Consider the following 21229-nt stretch of genomic DNA (forward strand, 5'->3'; position numbering starts at 1 on the left):
GGGGGGAAATAATTAGTAAATATAGTAGGTTGGATAAGAAGAAAATGGTTAAAGATGTGGAAGCAGTTAGACAACCTGAAGTCAGGACTGGAGTTACTCCTGGTTGTAGTTGCCTAGTAGCCATTAAATTCAGTTACTTATTTGTAGTCTGTTGTGTTCCTGTATTATACTTTCGATGACTTTGCTGGACTTTTTAAAATCTGTTGGTTTGACTTAGTCTGATATTTAATGTTGTTTTTCTTGTCACTTGTATGCCCGTGGTCTGTGTTTTGGCATGGCAAGCCATAACTGCCCTTCGTTCTGTTGCAGATCCCTGCCTGTCACTGAGTCCGCCGTGTTTCACAGAAGATGATCGATTCAGCCTGGAAGCTCTTCAGACAATCCATAAACAAATGGATGATGACAAAGATGGTGGAATTGAAGTAGATGAAAGTGATGAAGTAGGTGGAAAACTTTCCTTGGTGTTCTCTTAAATTTTCCCATTGTTCCTCGGCTGACTCGGCTCCATCTTTAACATCTTCAGTTTTTCTCTTTGCATTTTAATTTATATGGTTTTCCTTTGTTCTTTTCTCCCCAAGCATATAGAAGTCTTCCCAGTTTAATAAGAATCCTCACGTTCTTGCATTTCTCAAGCATAAATCTGTTTTGACGGTATCCGTTAACTGTGGCTGCTTTACAAACCACCACGAAACTTAGTGGCTTCAGGTGACAGCAGTTTATCATTTTTCCTGATTCTCTGGGTTGATTGTGCTCAGCTGGGTATTTTCGCTGTTCCCTTAGGCATGGGTCGAGGTCACTGGTGGTTGCGTTCAGTTGGGGACTCTGCCGGGGCTGGAATGATGACCTCTTAGCCTTCACAGTCTGTCTCCATGTGGTCTCTCATTGTTCAGAATCTAGTTCAGGCTTCCTTACAGCATGGCAGCCGGCTTCCAGGGGGCAGTGATCGGAGACAGCCAAGTTCCCATGTGAAAGTGCTTATCATGCCCCTGCTTGCCAGTGCCTGTTAATATCAAATTGGCTTAAAGCAAGTTATTTGGCTAAGCTCATAGTCTGTGTCGGAGAGGATTATACAAGGGCATGAATGCCGGGAGTTGTGGTTTATTGGGGGTCACCAGAGTGACCCCAACACACTGCTGTGTGTGTAAATCATGTTTCATTTCTTTAGCATTCTCATCTTCCCCCCAGCGTACCTCCAGTGTCCCTCTTAGTTTCTCCATGGAAGTTGTTTTCTTCACTTGGCTGTAGTCTTATTCTAGCCAAATCCCCTGGTCATTTTCAGGCCTCTTCCTTTGTTATGTTTGTCATGGTTGAGTTGCTTCTCTTTTGGTTCATAGGATACTAAATTACATTATCGTCTAATGTTACGTAACAGTGACATTCTCTAATCACATTGTTATCTAATAGTAACATTCTCTTCAGATTAATTCTTGATCTGCCGTATAAAACATTTGTCCTGCAGATGCACATCCTTTTTTAGGCTCTACTGGACCCCCCCCCATCTCTAAGCCAGGCCACCTTCCTGACCGGCCTATATTGCTTTCTGTCTGACATCTTTTGAGTGTTCTTACTTCTGCTTTTGTCTGAAACAAAATCTCAGCTCTCCTCTTTGAAATCCCTCACTGTTCAGTGGCACCTCTCTGTACCTACTTCTCCTCAGTTCTAATTATTCTAAGTCAGGGTTGTCAGACTTTTTGTTGTAAAGGCCCAAATTATGGGTTGAAATGTGTCCCCCGCACTCCCCAAAAAAGGACATATTTTGAATTCCTAACTTCTGACTCCTCAGAATGTGACCTTATTTGTAAGTAGAGTCATTTCAGATGTACTTAGTTAGGCTAAGGATATACTGGACTTGTGTGGGCCCCTAATCCAGTATGACTGGCATCTGTGTAAGAGAGGAGAAGCACCATGCAATGGGGAGACACTTGCAATGGGGAGAAGATGACCCTGTGACAATGGAGGCAGAGGTGGGAGTTACAGCGCTGCGAGTCAGGGAATGACAAGAATTGCTGACAACATCAGAAGCTAAGAGAAAGGCATGGAAAAGAGTTCTCTGTTTCTACAGAGCTCAGTTTCCTCAGTGGTCAGGTGGGTGGGACTGAAAGTTCCAGCCCTCTAATCACCTGGTCTTTGTGCTGACCTGCCCCGTCCTGAGATGATCTAGAGGCCCCATTCTAAGTCATCTTTTAGCATCAACTCAGGTGTGATCAAAAGGGGCAAAATACTCTCCTATCGCTCAGGAAATTCCTGTGCCAGGAACCAAGGATAAAGGCCAAATATAGTTCTTACTACATCACAATTACAGAAACATTTAAGTCTGAAAAGAATAGCAAAAATGCACATTTTTTTAAGTCATTAAAAGTGCCATCAGAGGGAGATCTGTTAAAGTTGTGTATAATCTATAGACAGAGAGGTATTAAGTAAGCTTATGCAGGTATTTGACAGCCTATTTAAATGTATCTGACTGCATAATAGTTCCTCGAATTACAAGTTATTTTAATCTTTTTAACCTCATCATCAGATATTAAATGCTCAAATGTGTGAAGTGTTATTATCGCCACGCGAAACAAAGTAAGCATGTGCGGCTATGTAACTTGTACCTCAGGGAGACTCGTCTTGAGTCATTCCAGTTTCAGTGGAGTTCCAAACATTTTGTAATAAAAGTTGGAACTGAAAACCTTTTGTTAAAATTTAAAATTTATGTGAAAAGAACTTGAGAATTCTGTGGGTGTGACAGGTGCTTTGATGTTTAGAAGCAGAAGATGCTATCCTTGGCTCTGCATTTCTTCTCATATTAATATTGAAAAGCAAATAAAGTATGCCTTTATGTTTCATCAGTACCGTGTGCAGAATCCAGGAGCCCACTGCCCAGTGTGGAGCTACTAGCTGCATCGGGCTGTCGAGCACCTAAAATTGACCTGTGTTAAAAGTGTAAAATGCACTTCAGATTTTGAATATGAGAAGAATAATGTAAAATATTTGAACTTTAAAATACCGATCACCTGTTGGGAATGATGATATTACGGACGTGGTGGATCACGTAAGATATAACACCAATTTCATGTGTTTCTTTTTACTTATTTAATGTGACTTCTGGAAAAGTTAACACCACTTACTTAGATCAGATTAATTTGTATCGCACAGCTCTGATCTAGAGACTGGCATGTTGTAGACTTTAAGGAATGAGTTATTAATGCTGTGGCCCCTGGACTGTTTGGTGCCTTCTGTTCGGAATAGCTACATCCTGATTTGTATTTCTCGTAAGTGTCTGTTTTTTAAAGAAGTAAATGGTAATACCGTTATGGGTTTCGAGCAGTCATCATTCAAAAACTTAATGAGTTTAATAGAAAATCTTTTTTTCTTTAAGTTTATTCATTTATTTTTGAGAGAGAGACAGAGAGAGTAAATGGGGGTGAGGGGAGCAGAGAGAGAGGGAGAGAGGGAACCCTAAGCAGGCTCCACACTGTTACCATGGAGCCCAGTGTGGGTCTCGAACTCACAAGTGTGAGATCTTGACCTAAGCCAAAACCAAGAATCAGACATTAACTGACTGAGCCACTCAAGGTGCCCAATGGGAAATCTTAATTAAGAAAATTAAAATACCTAATTTCTTGTGCTTTTTTTTTTTGTTTGAAATGGTATTTTTTTTAATTGAGAAAAATATTTAGCATTTGAAAATGCGAGTTGAAAACTTAATTTTTTTTCTCTGTAGTTAGTGCCTCTGCTTTTTGTTTTTTTTTTTGTTTTCGGTTATATGAGAAAGCATTTACTTTTCTAATTTATTCATGCATTTAATATTGAGCTAATATTTGAGGGTCTGGTTATGCCAGATACTCAAATAGAGCTTAGAGTGTATCCGGGACAAAACAGAATCCCACATAAATCTTCAAGCCCTTCAGTGAACATTCTGTTGGGGCGAAAAGGCAGACTAAACAAAAAAACAAAATAAGCTGAGAAAAGAGGGCTGAGGACGGGTAGATGATAGATAGCTGTGATTTTAAATAGGATGGTCATGGCAGGCCTCATTAAGAAGGTAACATTTACTTAAAGTGTATGCAGTATTCAGTACTTGGACAAGTAAGAGAGTAGGTATCTGGCAGTTTTCCAGTACTATTCTCAAACTGAAATTAGAGGACATGAGTGTTTTAGATTAGGAACAGGATGTAAAGCTTTTGCTCCGGCCTCAGATCAAAAAGATTAGCTGTCAGTGCATGCCCAATCTGTGTGTGACCTGTTTGGATTGAGTTTTTGATTACCTTCAGGGTTGTCTGTTCTGCCAGTATTGAAGATATGTTGGAAAGTGTAGGTACTTTCTTAACAAATACTTTGAATAAGAGAAATGGATGGTTTCATTGCCCTGAGCACAGTGTAGGAGGCAGTGAGAATTCATGTTGTTATTGCCTGCTTTGTGACTGAAAACCTTATTATAGTTTCTAGGGTGTCTGCACTTTGTTGTCTGTTTTTACTTTTCCTCTTTTTAAAAAAAATTTAAAAATCCTTTCCCCTCACCTAATTTTTCTTCCTTTTTATCCATGCTTCCCTTTTAGTGAGGTCATTTAGAATACGTAGTTTTAGAGTTTTTGTTCTTATCAGCTGTTTGATGTATATAGTCAAGTTTAAAACCAATTTATATAAAAAAACTGTACCTGGTATTTTGGTTTTTCTTACATTTAGCTGTTCTGCCTGAAACGCACCTTTGTCATCATTTGTATATACACTGCTTAGAAAACTTAGCTAACAGCACAGATATGTGTCTGAAATAAGGAGAATCACGATGAAAGCAGGCAAAAGTAGGATTAGAAAAACCTAGTAGAAAATACCTTTTATTTATTATTGTTACTATTTTTTAACGTTTAGTTATTTTTGAGAGAGAGAGGGAGACAGAGCGTGAGCAGGGGAGGGACAGAGAGAGGGAGAACCAGAATCTGCACCAGGCTCCAGGCTCTGGGCTGTCAGCACAGAGTCCAATGTGGGGCTTGAACTCACAGACGATGAGATCATGACCTGAGTCGAAGTCAGACCCTTAACCAATTGAGCCACCCAGGCACCCCTAGAAAATACTTTTAAAATAGGATCAGTGAGTTTTGGAATTATGTGGAGTACTGCTTCTAAAGGAATAAATGCATGTAGTTTTTACTGAAAATTTTAAGTTAAAGATGTAACTTATGTATTATCTTTTGCTATGGAGCAAATTCCCCCCAAACTTGGTGGCTTACCGCGGCGAAAGTTGACCATCTCAGTTTCTGTGGGTCCCAAATCCAGGTGTGGCTTAGCTGGGTCTTCTGGCTTGCGGGGCTTTCACCAGGCCGCTGTTCAGACACCAGCTGGGATTTCGGTCTCAAGGCCTGGTACACGGGGCTCTGGGTTGTTGGTTGGAGATAACAGTTTCCTGACACATGGCTCTCTCCATGGGGCTGCTCATAGCATGGCAATGGGTTTCCCTCAGAGACAGTGGGAGGGCACTTTGGGGGAGAGAGAGGGAGAGACGGAGAGAGAGAGAGAGAGAGAGCAAGTGTGCACGCGCGCAGGAGAAGGCAACAACATGGAAGTTCGTCGTTTTGTAAGCTAAGCTTGGAATTGGAATCCCTTTTTACTTTTTTGCTATATTCTTTTTGTTAGAAGGGAGTTGTTAGGTCCAGCTGGTACACAAGGGGAGGCTGTCAGACAAGGTATGAAGGTGAGGATGTTGGGCTCATGAGGGGCCATTTTAGAGGCTGCTTACCAGTTTGTTTCTGTGCTCTGCTAACTAGAGACATTTGATGGGGAATTCTCGAGCCATGGAATTATAAAGTAGAAAAACAATAAACTCATAGAACTTCCTTCAACAGGCTCCATATTGCAGGGGACCCATAATAAGACTTCATGTTGATCTTAGTATATGTCTAGAATTTTAAAGCATTGCTATGTCTGATTAAAATTATCTTTGAAATTTTTTTTTTTTTTTTGCTGGGAGGAGTGAGAGAGAAAGTGCGAGTGGGGGAAGGGCTGAGAGGCAAGAGAGAGAGAGAGAGAATGAGAATCTTAAGCAGGCCCCGATGCGGGGCTTGATCTCACAACCATGAGATCATGACCTGAACTGAAATCAAGAATCGGGCACTTAGCTGACTGAGCCAGCCAGGCACCCCTAAAAGTATCTGTTAAGCAGTGGGTTGCATGTGTAATCCTGTACCAGTACCACTTATGTGACCGAAGGATCACTTGGCATTGACCTGAAAAGACAAGCAGGGTAGAGGTGAGGTGAGGACAGTGGGTGCTACAGAGCTCTTGCTGTCTGTTAAGTTGTAATCATTGAGGGGTTTTCCTACGTATTTGAAAGTTTTATAGTTTCATAGTTCAGTTAACTAACGTGTCATCATAAAAACAGACTTTAAATCTTTCTGGAAAATAATAGCAATAAGCATCCAGTTTAGGGTGGCAGAGGGTGTTAATAGGTATTCAGTAGAAAAAAAGAGGGTTAAATGGCCAAAATTGGGAAGTGATGGATTCATTTAGTTTCGTTACTACAGGAATTCTCGAACTTATGTTTATGGCTTTGTGTACTAAAAGAATAGGAAACATTTATTGAGCATTTGCTGTTTGTTTCGCACTCTGAGCATTATGGCATGGGCTTCTCACGGCAACCCTGTGAACAAAGAGGATCCTCTTTATCTTATTTGCAGGTGAGGAAACAGGCTTAGGGAGGTGAAACGGTGTGCCCATGGCCACCAGCTTGTAAGTGCTACGGCCCAGGTTTGATGCCACACTGAATTCATGTTCTTGGTTTCTAGTGTGTTGCTTTCTTATGTTGATGAGTACAGCACATCACCATCATTATGCCCTCCCTGGTACAATTTACAAATCAGTAGCTATATGTAAGTAGTATATAGATTTAGTAGATGTACTGATACCTACACACACACACACACACACACACACACACACACACAGTTGTATTAGGTGTATTTGATATATGTACACATGCTGTAATCCTGTTACGCCTTTTTATAGTGTTCACAAACATGCAAATTAAAAATGAGATAAAATCAAATATAAATGGAAGTTCTAATATTTTCTCCCTCATGAGTGGATTAGATTGTATATCCCTGTGGGGTCTGGGGAATTGAAACTGGAGACTGCTGCACGAATGAATTATAAAGCAAGATCTGTTTTCAGTCACATACACTTCATTCCGTTTTTATGAGAACAGGTAATTGTGAGGAGTTTTCAAAATAAATTCCTACTAGTGTTAATATTTATTCTTCTCTAATTTTCATTGTTCACTATACACAGGTTTCTTTTTCCTTTTTAAAAAGTTCATTTATTTATTTTGAGACAGAGAGAGAGAGAGAGAGCGAGAGAGCGGGAGCACAAGCCATGGACAGACAGAAACAAAGAGAAAGAGAATCCCAAGCAGGTACCGAGCTGTCAGCTCAGAGCCTGACACAGGGCTTGACCTCACAAACTGTGAGATCGTGACCTGAGCCAAAACCAAGAGCCAGATGCTTAACTGAGCCACCCAGGTGGCCCTGTATATAGGTCTCTTAACTGTGTAGCATATCAGTTCCTGATGTTCTTTTTTTTTTTTTTTTTTTTTTTAATGTTGTTTATTTTTGAGAGAGAGAACATGAGCAGGGTAGGGCAGAGAGAAGGGGGACAGAGGATCCAAAGCAGGCTCTGTGCTGACTGCAGACAGCCTGATGTGGGGCTCGAACTCCCGAACCATGAGATCATAACCTGAGCTGAAATCAAGAGTAGGACACTTAACCAACTGAGCCACCCACGCGCTCCTAAATTTTTTTTTTTTTTTTTTTTTCCTAACTGCAGTTTGGGCAATTCAGAATAATATAGAGGCTGTGTGTTTGGAAGCAAGGTAGACAAATGGTTGGGGCACTCTTCTTTGCATGGTACCTATGGAATGAGGAAGCAAAGGCGATAAATCCATAAGACAAAGTGGATCACTGCAACCAAATCTTTGGGCTTAAGGAAGAGAAGTGGATGAAAAGGAGTTGGTACAAGTTTAAAAGATTGCTCTAGGGATTCAAAGTATGCTTCCTGGACAAAGTGGCAACTTTTGGAAATGCAAATACTCAGGTCCCATCCCAGACCTACTGAATCAGAAATGTGGGAGTGGGGCTCAGAAATCTGTTGTAACAAGTCCTCTGTTGATTCTGATGCCCATGTTGTCCTTTAATAAATGTAATAGCTGTTTTTTGCACTATACTTTTGTAACAGTTTTTATAATCTGAGGCACAGTATTTATATTTGGCTACTGTGATGGTCTTGCAAAAGATATTGTTTCCTGCCCCTATACTTTGTGCTTTCACTTTGCCCAAGTCCTACCTTAAGTTTTTCTTAATATGTTCTACAGGAAGTCATAAACATGTATAACACAATAATTATTACTGTAAAGCAGAGTGTGCCTGTGTTTTGCTGGGGACAGAATTCTTTACTTTTGCTCAAGTAAGATGGTTTTATAACTTAGAATGGTTAAGAACCATTGTATAAATTATTGAGAGAGATACTAAGAGCATATGTTTATAATTTCATAGTTGTGCTTGGGATATTTTTTAAGTTCTAAGTTTTCTGCCCTGCTTTATCTAGTTGAGTATCTGGGCTCTTTATGTTTTGTCTTGACAATTGCAGTACCTCTTTACTGGGCTTCTTTCTCTGTCTCTTGCTTTTCCAGTTAATTTACCAACTGCTGTTATCTTTCTGTTTATATTTGATAAGATCTAATTCTCTCAGAGTGTTTCTATTCTTGTGTCTCCTTGTCCCTCAAAGCAACCACCATAATAACCAGAGGACTTTGTCTTAACCCTACCCTGTCTTGCCATCCAGACTGTCTTGCCCTTGCCTCTGCCCCCTCTGACTTTGATGTATTACAATGGGTTCCCTCTTCTTTTTTTTTAAAGTTTTTTTGTAAATGTCTTATTTGCTTTTGGGAGTGAGAGAGCAACATGTGTGAGAGAGGGGGAGCGGCAGAGAGAGAGGAGGATAGAGAATCCCAAGCAGACTCTCTGCTGTCAGCATGGAGCCCCATGTGGGGCTCGAACTCAAGAGCCATGAGATCATGACCTGAGCCAGAATTGGATGCTCAACTGACTGAGCCCCCACCCCCCCGCCCCAGGTGCCCCTAATGGGTTCCCTCTTCTTGATACATCCTTAGCTGCATGTCATTTGAGGAGTTCAGTACATATGGATTAAGTGGGCTTTTGTGCTGCCAGTAGGTAGGTACTTAAATATCATAATAGTTTCTGTGGAAAGATAGGTTTCAAATGGCAGATATGTATATTTAAATGCAACCAGTTTATAAACTGGGAATGAATGGTCTATAGTATGAGATCTGTCTATAAAGAGCCAAAAACTTACGAAATCATTTTCAACTCAGCACCTTTGCCTCTTTCTAGGAAGTTACCACAACCCCTGCTTCAACTAGTAAATCTTTTAGTCCCTTCCTCCAAATTATTTCCTCTTTCTTTAGTCAGAATGTCTGGCAATTATGTTTTCATGAAAAAGAGTCCTTTCCCATTCTTGTTCCATTCATTTTTAATTTCCATTGACAGGATTTTTCTGTTACATACTGTTGTAGACTGGATGAGGGCAGAGCGGCAGGAATGTGAATGAGGACCTGTGTCTGTACTGAACGCAATGTCCAGTCCTGCCCCTCTCCTCCCCTTCTTCCCTGGGCATTTTCAGGATCACGGCGTGGCACTGCATTTATGGAATGTATATTTTTTGAGTGTGTAGCAAACTTCACGTATTGTCTCGTCTTCTGAAACATCTTTCAGTTGTGGTGTACAAAACCTATTTATTCCTGTTTCACAAATGAGTTAAATAAATTTGTGCTTTTACTGTAACATTAACTCCATCTGTCTTACTTTGTTGTTATGGATAGGGTGACCATATAATTCATCATCCAAACTGGAATACTTTTGAGAGTAAAAATGAGGTTGCTATTAATAATTACACCAGGACAACAGGTGAATGGGGACTGTCCTAGGCAAATGGGGCCGCGTAATGAACTCACTCTGTCTTACTGCAGTCTGCTTTCTGTTGTAATTACCTTTACCCACGTCTTACGCACTTCACTAAGTTGTTATTAAATTGATCCAAGTATTGTGCCAAGGTTTGTGCTATTAGTAAAGCTTGGATTTCAGTTTAGTTTATCAGGCTGTCTTTATGTATGGAGCACTTTGTTTTCTAGTAACATGACAGAGACTTCAGCATTATTCCATTTTTCCTAGAGTTAAGTGATTTTTTTTTTTTTTTTTTTTGTCTTTTTATTCCCTGGAAATAATACAGTTTAACAATATTTCTGTATTAAGGTGAACTAGTACTCACTGACCCTTTCATTGATTGCTAGGATTTTTTTGTAGTAGGTTTCTGGTTGTCCCAAATTTTCATATCTGAAGAATATTCCATAATAGTCTAAATTTTCCTGTGCACCTATCCAGTGTTTGGCCTGCCAGAATTTCTCTCACAAGTAAGTGCTGCAGTCACTAACCACATGGTCTTCAGAAGACTGTTTTGCTCTAGGCAGCATTTCGTGTGGCCTTAAGGTAAGGTGCTGTGCTGTATCAGGGAGCTGGATGTAAGGTAAACTGTTCTTTTCCTCAGATAGCCCTGCCGTATGTTGATTATACCATCATGGTTCAGAAAGCGTTTATGGTGTCTCACATGCTCTTTAGCAATGCTGTTTTGGGATAGGCAAGACAGGTCATATCCCTGTTTTATAGATGAGGAGACGGAGGCTTAGATTGTTACTTAGGTCACATAGCGTAGGAGCGGGGATAGAGCCCAACCGTCCCAACTTCCGTTCATTCTGGAACATGTTGAGACACAATTCCAGGTTGTTGCGTTTTGAACTTGTGTTCAGTTTTGAGCCTTGGACTCAGAAGGAGTCTCCCTGGATACGTTCTTGAACTGTGTTTCTATTAATGACCTCAATGTTAGTTGCAGAACTCTAGACGTTGATGTCAGCTCTTTCACTAGAGCCTCATACCTGCTTCTTCCCCGTATTTGTTCTGAATCATACTGACTTACGTCTTAAGTGTTATTTTAAGCAAGGCTGGAGAACCTGCCTCACCTCACCTTAAAGACTACTTTCCCCCTGTATTCCCTTTAGGCTTCCTATCCTGGCTTCGCTGGGTCTGCCTGGCTTGACACGGCTCATGGCATTGATCTAGTACTGGTAACACCAGGTGTTGATGAGCTGCTTTTTATTACCCTCCCACCCCCCAGCCTTTTTATAGGGCTATTGGGCCTGGAGGCTGAAACTATAAGGCTATGAAACTCAGTTGGTAAAGAGAACCTTTTTAAAACTGAAGAAATATTTTGTCTTAATCCTGAAAATGTTTAAAATAATCGATAAAAAATATTTGAGAGCCTTTCACTTGAATTGCTAACACTTGCCAATTGACCTTTATTTTTATATCTCCTAAGTTCCTAAAATTTCTTTCAAGTCTTAGAGAAGTACAGGAATTTTTATGGTCTTTAAAAACTATTTTTCGAACTAAATAGCTGGGTTTTTTTTGTTTTCATTTTTCTTTTTACTTAGTTCCTTCAAGGGCTTGGGAAATATGCCTAGGCTCCTAAGGGTGTTGTTGAGCATTCATTTAAAAACAAAACACACCTAAGGCTTTAAAGTTTCTATTTATATATATAGCACTGTATGAATATGGGGCAGAATGAAACAAGCCAGCATAGACTTCCACGAGCTTACCCTCTACTAGGGATATAAAGACAACGTATGTCAGGGCATATTATGTACTAGGGATACACGTGAATCGTGGAAGTGCTCTTGTGTCTCAGAAGAGAGAGTGTACATTTGTTTGAAGAGCATCTAGAAAAACCTGGAGTAGGAGTCCTTGAGATGGGCCTTTGGAAGTGGGCAAGGTTTTCACAGGTGTAAACGATAGGTGAGACACTCCAAGAGGAAGGGTCAGAGTAGGGAAAATGTATTAAAGGAAGAACAAAGGATACTAATTTATGTAATAGAGAATACTCAGTCTGACTGGAGTATGGTGGTGTGGGGGATAGCATTGAAAAGAACTTGCTTGCTGTTTTTTTTTTCCTTTTCCTACTTCTGGCTACTTCTCTGATCTCTTCATTGTTCTTACTTTTCTTGCACCCTAAAGTGTATGTATTCCATAATTTTTTTTTTAAGATTTAATTTTTTTTTTTTTTTTTTTAGAGCAATTGGGGTTTACTACAAACTTGAGAGGGAGATACCGTAATTTCCCGTATACCCCCACCCCCACAATGGGGTGCGTTCTCTTTCATTATCACCCACCACATTGGTATGTTTTTTACCCAGAATGAACCTACACTGACATGTTGTAATCACCCCAAGTCCGTGGTTTTCATTAGGGCTTGTTCTTGGTGTTGTATATTCTCTGGGTTTGGATGAATATATAAGGATATGTATCCATCACTAAAATGTTATACACAGTATCTTCACTGCCCTGAAATCCTCAGTCTTTATTGTTTCTGGTGTTTCTTCTGTTTCTCTCTCTTTCTCCTGGTATTCCCATTACACCTATGTTATACCTTCTGTAGTTGCCTCATAGTCCTGTTTTGTTTTCCTTCAGTCCTCTCTTTACTTGCTGGGTTTTGAAGTTTCTTTCAATACATCTGTCCTCTACCGCAGAGAGGTTTTCTCAGCTCTGCCGAGTCTGCCCATCAAAAGAATTCTTCACTTGTGTTATAGTATTTTTGATCTGTAGCATTTCTTTCTGGTTCTTTCTTAGGATTTGCATCTCTGCTTATATTGCTTATCTGTTCTTACATACTACCTACTTTATCCACTAGAATCCTTAGTGTATTAATCATGGTGATTTTAAATTCCTGGTCTGATAATTCCCTACTATGTCTAGTTCTGATGCTTTTCTGTCTCTTCAGATTGTTTTTTGCCTTCTGGTATGTCTTGCCATGTTTTCTTGAGAGCTAGACATGATGTATGGGACAAAAGAAACTGCTGTAAATAGACCTGCGGTAATTGGGTGGTGTGGTGTCAGGGGGAGGGGAAGTGTTCTGTAGACCCATGATTAGGTCTCTGTCTTTCATTGAACCTATGGTTCTGGACTGTAACCTTCACAAGTCTTTCCCATTTTTGTTTTTTTGTTTTCCCTTAGGTGAGACAGGATGGCTGGAGCGAGCTGGAGTTGGGTATATCTCTTCTCCCACTGGAAGGCTAGAGCCCAGTAGAGTTGAGCTGAGCCTTGTCAGTTAGGCTCTGATAATACCCTTGTAGGTTAGGCTCTGGTTAACTAGTTGCCCCTGAGGGTAGGCCTTGTTAAGAGGAACAGAGTGCTCTGGAGCACACATCTTTTTCTCAGTTTACAAGGATTATATTCCAATATACCCATCGTAAGTTGAAAATGTTGTAAGTCGAACATACATTTAATACACCTAACCTACCTTAAATGTGTTCGGAACACTGACATTAGCCTACAATTGGGCAGAATAATCTAACACGAAGCCTGAATATAATAAAATGCTGAATATCTCATGTAATTTATTGAATACTGCACTGAAAGTGAGAAAAAGGAAGGTTGTAGGGACACAGAGTGGTTGTGAGTGAATTGGTTGTTTACCCTTGTGATTGCGCGGCCGGCTGGGCGATGCCATGCCACTGGCCCTGCCCAGCAGTGTGACAGTATCGGAACACATGTCACTAGCCCGCAAAAGGTGCGAGTTCGAAAATCAAAGTACGGTTTCTACTGAATGTGTATCTCTTTCGCACCATCATTAAGTCGAAGAATCCTAAGTTGAACCATTGTAGGTTGGAACCGTCTGTATTTGGAAGTGGTTTTTTTCCCCTCTACCTGCCAGAAGTAGGAGGAGATTCCTCTTCAGTGTTCCCTGTGGTAATCTGATTGAGCTCCTGGAGGCAAATCTCATGATGCAGTAGGCACCCCTCCCCTCCCCCTCCACCCCATGACTGGATATCCCTGGAGGTTTTACCTCTCAGACTGGCCTGCATTGATCCTGCAGCCCTTCCTCAGTTAGTTTGGGTCTCCACCCCCTCCCCAATCCCCCAGCAGTTTCGGGTCCTTGGCCTCTGCTTCGGCTAAAGTCAGCTGAGGTTCCCTGCATTTGCTTGCCAGTCTCTCCAGTCCTGGGGGCAGCAGTTCGTCCTGGGCCCTCCCCTCTCTTACAGATCCAGGAAGAGTTTACTCTTCAGTCTGGTCAACTTTTTGCTGGTTGTTAGGGTGGACTGGTGACTTCCAAGCTCTTTACACTGGGATTGGAAAACAGAAGTCTCTTCCATAACATTCCTGTCTTTGGGCCTCTTCTGTTCTTTCTTTCCCTTTCTAGGAAGTTTTATTCAGGCTCGTGGCTTTAATTATCATTTTTGTATAAGCTTAGTTCTGACTTCTCTAGTGAATTCCATTCTCACGTTTTGCCTGCTAAGATCTCTAACACAGCATCCTAAATGCTAAAAGAGAGAATGCTAAAAATGCTAAAAAAAAAAAAAAAAGAAAAAAAAAAAAAAAAAGAAATACATTGCTGTCTTTCTTTGTTTTCCTTTCTAGAAAAGTTCACGCTGAACCAATCACCACCTTCCTCAAAATACTGTTTTCTGGGGTTGCCTGGGTGGCTTAGTCTGTTAAGCATCCAACTCTTGATTTTGGCTCACAGTTCGTGAGTTCGAGCTCTGCATTGGCCTCTATGACACTCTAGAATCAACATCCAGGCAGTTTTTATTGGTGATCTAATCCACTAGATCAGTTTTTCTAAATTAATCATCACTTTTTTAATTTCCCCTTTTTGCTGCTAGACCTTACTTTTTTTTTTTTTTTTTTTTTTAAGTTTATTTATTTTTCAGACAGAGACACAGCATGAATGGGGGAGGGGCAGAGAGAGAGGGAAACACAGAATCGGAAGCAGGCTCCAGGCTCTGAGCCATCAGCCCAGAGCCCGACGCAGGGCTCGAACCCGCGGACCGCGAGATCGTGACCTGAGCCGAAGTCGGACGCCTAACCGACTGAGCCACCCAGGCGCCCCTAGACCTTACTTCCTTAGGGTGATGATATTTTTCTTTTGCACTCATGTTAGTCTGTGTCCTCCAAGAAGCAAACACCAGTAGCAGATTAAACATGCTAGAAATTTATTAGGGGCGTTGCCAGTGAGAGACAAGGGTAGGGAGCTGAGAGAGGCCTTGTCCTGAACTTGGGTGAAGGAGAGAGAGAAGGAAGGAAGGAAGGAAGGAAGGAAGGAAGGAGCGAGCAGATGGTACTGATGGAGCAGACCCTACTTGGGATTCTCTGTCTCCCTCTCTCTGCCCCTCCCCCATGCTCTCTTGCACTCTCAAGAAGAAATAAATATTTAGAACAAAATATCGTTGGGGTGCCTGGGTGGCTCAGTGACTTGAGCATCTGACTCTTGGTTTCATCTCAGGTCGTGATCTCTTGGTTTGTGGCTTCTAGCCCCGTGTTGGGCTCTGTGCTGCCAATGCAGAGCCTGCTTGGGATTCTTTCTCTCTCCCCCTCTCTCTGCCCCTCCTGCGCTCTCTCTCTCTCTCTAAAAATAAATAAATAAACTTCTAAACATTTTTTAAAAGTTTAGAAAATACTGTTTTCTTCTCTTTTTTTTATTAAAAAAATTGTTTTTAATGTTTTTATTTATTTTTGAGACAGGCAGCGTGAGTGAGGGAGGGGCAGAGAGAGAGGGAGACGCAGAATCTGAAGCAGGCTCCAGGCTCTGAGCTGTCAGCCCAGAGCCCGACGTGGGGCTCGAACTCACGAGCTGTGAGACCACGACCTGAGCCGAAGTCTGACGCTCAACCGACTGAGCCACCCAGGCGCCCCTTTTCTTCTGTCTTCTACGTTATTTTTGTTGCTGGTATCCCTGTTTTACCTACAACTCAGGCTTGATGCTCCAGTCTCATCTTTGTCTGCATTTTTGTTTCCCTCTCTGAGTTGTTTTATTCTTTGATTTCTGACTTGTCTTGCCATTGCCAGTCTTTTCCTCCTTTAAAATCCATTTCGACGATTACTACTTGATTAAAACACTTTGGAACATATTTTGTTTTTCTCTTCCCCTTCCCCAGACTCAGCAACTTCTAGTGGGTCTTCATAGGCTGGTTGTATCAAGCTGTAGTGTGCAGCAGCGAATCACCTGGAGGACGTGTTGAAACCCAGGTTTTAACTCTAGAATTTCTGATTCCGTAGGTCTGGGATGAGACCCAACAATTTGACTTGCTGACATGTTCCCAGATGCTGACATTGCTGGTCCAGGAACCACACTTTGAGAGTCACTACTAGAGTCTACCACATACAGCCCAGACTTCTTCATTTGGCATTTAAGACCTTTTATGTCCTTCTAGCCATTGTCATTTACTCTGCATCTTCTTGGTGATGCACTCTCTCCTCCAGCCACAGTTAACTGCAGACAGACTGCTCTTCGTACACATCCCATATTTTTATATGCCTCTCCGGGCATTTCACTCATGATTTCTCCGTCTCTTTCTGTATGTTAAATTATATGCAGCTCATAAGATTAATTTTAAGATTTAGCAGAAACAGAATGTCATCCATGTAGTTATTCATCCATCCATATAGAATGTCTTTCCAATAGTCCTCGCTATTTTACTGTGTGTGTGTGTGTGTGTGTGTGTGTGTGTGTGTGTGTGTTCGTGTTCCTCTATTACTCTTCTAAGCCAGGGATACCTGGGTGGCTCAGTTGGTTGAGCGACTGACTTTGGCTCATGTCATGATCTTGCAGTTTGTGAGTGTGAGCCCCGCGTTTGGCTCTGTGCTGACAGCTCAGAGCCTGGAACCTGCCTCGGATTCTGTGTCTCCCTCTCTCTGCCCCTTCCCTGCTCATGCTCTGTCTCTCTCTGTCTCTCAAAAATGAATAAATGTTAAAAAAAAATTTATTATTCTTCTAAGCCAGAGAAATTTCTTGCATTTGGTTTTCCCATATGGCATTTGTTGCTTTATAGTTTAGTGTGACCCTTATTTTCATTTCATTTCCTTCTGGCAGACAACTCTGTGTTTTACCTGTCTCTCATTAGTTACATAGTATATGTATGTGGTGATAGAAGAAAATTAAATTCTTTCTGTGGCTATAACTAGGAGGTCAAACAAGCCTCCTAGCTGGGATTGTCATATTCAAAGAAATAGGAATACCACCGTAGGATCATCATATTTGGAGAAATGGGTCACAGAGGTCCAAGCAGGTAGGGGGGCCGGAGGAGTGGCAGCTGCCAGGCAATCCAGCTTTGTGAAAGGCATTTGGCACACTGGGGGCTGCGTGCACCCAGCCCATGCCTGCCCTGCCACCATGATGCCCAGGAGGAAGATCACGTCCACTGAGGGAGCAGTGAAGGAGGAGCCCAAAAGGGGCATCAGCAAGGTTTTCATCTAAACCTGCTTCTGCAGAAGTGGAAACCAAGTCAAAAATGACAGCAGGAAAGGCTAAATCTTCAGATAAAGAAGTGCAAATGAAAGGGAAAGGGGAGCAAAACGAAAACAGGCTGAAGTGGCTAAGAAATGAGAGGAGACTTCCCCGCAGAAGACAGAGAAACTAGCAATTAGGAGAGTCGCCTCTGATGCAGCAGGAGAGAAAAAGCTCAGTCTAATTAATATTGCATACCATGTCTTTATCAGTGGTCCCTACCTCCCTTCTTATACAGTCCAGAGGAACTATTTTGTAAATGCAAGTTTTTAATAGTTCTACAAACAGTTTTAAGGAGAGAGTCCCACCTTATCCCATTTTTTTTTTTTTTTATGTGTAATTGCTTTTTAAAAGAAGCAAAATCATTTCCTGGTTGTTTATTTTTTGGTACAGCCCGAAAATGGTGGGATATTGAGTGTGGGAGGCTTTGATCATCTTGGGTGTCAGCCTGATATTCCAGGCTGTAGTATTCCAAGGGGTAGTTTTATATCTTATAACACAAAGCATATTAAATGGTAACTTGATGTCAGTCATGCATTTAATATATCTTGAACATTTTAAATGATTTCTGTTCCTGTGTTGCTTTGGTAGAATTGTTTCTTCAAGAAAACCACTCCTTGAAATCTTGGCCCTCCCTGTCCTAATTTTGTACACTCTGTAACAGCTTTGGTTATTGTACTCCAGTTTTCCTAGTAACTTTGTTAGTGTGCCCTGACGGATGAAAATTTGAGTGTGTGGTGTATATGATACAGTGAATTAGTGGGCCATAACTGTGTAACATTGTATAATATATAAAGATATTGGTACTTAATATCTGTTGAAGGAAAATTTGCCTCCAGATTTTAAGCTGGAAAGTCACCAGAATAGCTGCTTAGAAAAGAATCATAAGTGCATGATTTTTTAGGTTTTTGGTACGTATGTGAAGAGCTGTATACACATTGAAGGGTCTGTGTACTGATCCTCAGAACAGCCAATAAAATCTCAATTATGACAAAATAAAACAACCAAAAAACACAAAGAAACAGGTTATAGTTACAACCCTGAGTCTCACTGATGGAAGTATTTTAAACTCTTCAACCCTGAAAAACCAAACAATGATAAAAAGACATGAAAAAGTATAATATATGGCAAATTAATGTCATCTCTTAAAGGTTGGGTTAACAATCATGAGAGATGAGCAATACATTTAAAGTAAGTAATATCTTTTTAATGAATAAAATTGTGCCTATGAAAGATAATGAATTTCTTGAAATTCTTGATGGTTTAAATATTTGAGGTATATCTTACATTCAATTCAGTGCAGAAATTTTAGCTTTACAGTTTCATGAATTTTGACAAATGTATATACCCGTGTATCCAGTTTTGATACACTTGTGCCCTTTTGATTCTCAAATTTTGAAACTGTTACTTTCTTGTGTAGAAGATAGCGAAGAGAAATCTTTGTGTTGCTGTAAAATCTATTAAGTGTGATTGGTCATAATTTTCCTTTTCTTTCCCCCTGCTAGTTTATTTCCTATACTTTTCCCAACTATGTGATAACTAACCAGAGATCTAAGGATTGGGGTAGGAGGATTCTTTCCTTTCTCCTTGGCAGAGGCCATGTAAGGCTACTGGGAGGCTCATCCACCTTCCTGTGTGGCTGTAAACTGTATGTTCTCTCCTGTTACTGTCGATTCATTCACTGTTCGTGCTCCTTGCAAAAGCGAATTTTTCCATCCAAGCACTTCATCTCATCTCCTGTCTCCTGTGGACAACTTGAGGACAGTGCTTTAGCAATGTACCGTTTCCTACTGATCTTTCCCATCTGACTCAAACCTGCCATTGTCTTGCACCTCATAAACGCAGCAGTATGAAAACTTCCAACTCTTTGTTCTCCCTTTGGTGATTGCCCAATTCCTTTCTTCTTTTTTTCCAACAAGTTCCCTCAGAAGGATTTCTGTACTAGTTTTCTCATCTCATTCTTGAAGTCACTTAAGCTTTTGCCTCTGTTACTCCTCCAAAACTGTTCTAACTATGCTCCGATTTCCGTCTGGTCTTATTTTCCTTCTACTTATACGGCTTTTAAGAACAGTTCCAGCAGTACGGGACTTCCTGTGATAAACCCTTACTGTTTGTCCGAAAAGGTTTTTATTTTGCCTTCATCTTTGGAAGCTGTTTTTGCTGGGTAAGAATCCTAGGTTAGCAGTTTTTTCTTTCACACTTTAAATGTGCTTCCTAAGTGGTCTCTGGATTATGTTCTCTGACAATTCTGTCCTCCTTATCTCTGTTCCTCTGTTCCTATTGTGTTTTCATCCCCTCTCCCCCCTCCCAAGTTGCTTTTAGATTACTCTCTTTATCCCTGACTTTAAGCTATTAGATTATGATGTGTATTGGTGTAGTTTTCTTTATGTTTCTTGTCTTGAAGTATATTGATCTTCTGGGATCTGTGGGTTTATAGTTTTAATAAAATTTGGAAAAATTTCGGCCATTATTTCTTGAAGTATACTTTTTTTGTCACTCCCTCTTGGCTCCTTATGGACTCCAATTACACTTATGTTAGGCTGTATGAAATTGCCCCACAGCTCGCTCTCTGATTTGGATAGTTTCTCATGCTTATTGTATTTAGGTTTGCTGATATTTTAGTCTGTCATGTTTATTGTTAATCTCATTCAGTGTATTTTTCATCTCGGTAATTGTAGTTTTAATGTTTAGAATTTTGATTTGGGTCTTTAAAAGAAACGCTTTGACCTTACATGTCTGCAGTAACACACTCAGAATTTACTTTAGCTTCTTGAATATATAGAATATAGCTGTAATAACTACTTTAATATCTTTGTTTACTAATTCTCTCATTTTTGCCATTTTTGAATTGGCTTTGATTGAATTTTCTCCTAGTTTTGGGTTCTGTTTTTCTGTATCTTAGCATACGAGGTAGTTTTTCATTGGATGCCAGACATTGTAGATTTTACCTTGTTAGGTACTGAGTATCTTGTGTCCGTAGAAGTGTTCTTAAGCTTTATTCTAGGACAGGGTTAGGTCACGTGGGAGCACTTTAATCCCCTTGCCTTGTATTTATAAGCTGTTTTGAGGGCAGAGTCCATGTAGAATTTAGTCTGGGGTTCGTGTTCCACAGTATTGAGACAAAACCTTTCCCACAAATTATGAGATTTTTCACTCTGTCTTATTGGAACAAGCACTATATGTAATCTGCTATATGTAATCTTCAGGGATTGTTTCCTCTAAATTTTTTGTGTGTCTTCTTTCCTTACCTTGCTATGGCTTTCTTGTACTCACGGGCTGATCAGTAGTCAGTAAAGACTCCAGGCAGCCTTTCTCTCTCTCTCTCTCTCTCTCTCTCTCTCTCTCTCTCTCTTTTTTAGATAATCCACGCTCCCTCTCTGTACAGTCCACTCTTCTCTGTACCGAGTCCTGTAACCCCTCCTCTCCCTAGTTCTCCCCAAGCTCCCACCTCCACCTCTTCACCTCAGGAGGCTGCTGGTCTCTGCCTGATTCCCCCTTTCTGTGCATTATCCTGAAAATTCTGGAAGTTCTCTTTAGGAATTAATTTAGGGCAGTCACAGGGCATACTTTATTTAGAGTCTCCAGGAATCACTGTACTTTGTTGTCTTGATGTTCATGGCAGTATAGGACCTTATTTATTTGTTTACTATTGAATAGACTGATGGAATCATAGGTAGTTTTGTTAGAGATTTTTGGATTATAATCAATAATAATCTCGAAGAGTAGTCATTATATAGGTGATGTATTGGTTCCTGTGTAACAAACTTCAGCTCATAAATACATTGTGTCTTACAAGTCTTTGTAAATTAGTTGTTTGACTCTGTCGTCTGTCATCTCTCATCCGATCATT

General features: G+C 40.7%; 1 protein-coding gene across 2 annotated transcripts in view; it reads left to right on the top strand.

Annotated features, from left to right (window-relative positions):
• The window catches only part of STIM2 (stromal interaction molecule 2), a 150625-nt gene that overhangs the window by 61842 nt on the left and 67554 nt on the right, over positions 1-21229 (top strand). For both annotated transcript variants that reach the window (XM_060655281.3, XM_060655282.3), the window contains exon 2: positions 310-440. In XM_060655281.3, the coding sequence (XP_060511264.2) occupies positions 310-440 (131 nt within the window). The remainder of the gene's footprint in view (positions 1-309; positions 441-21229) is intronic.

This window comes from Panthera onca, chromosome B1, assembly GCF_046562875.1.
Source record: "Panthera onca isolate mPanOnc1 chromosome B1, mPanOnc1 haplotype 2, whole genome shotgun sequence".
Classification (NCBI taxonomy): Eukaryota; Metazoa; Chordata; class Mammalia; order Carnivora; family Felidae; genus Panthera; species Panthera onca.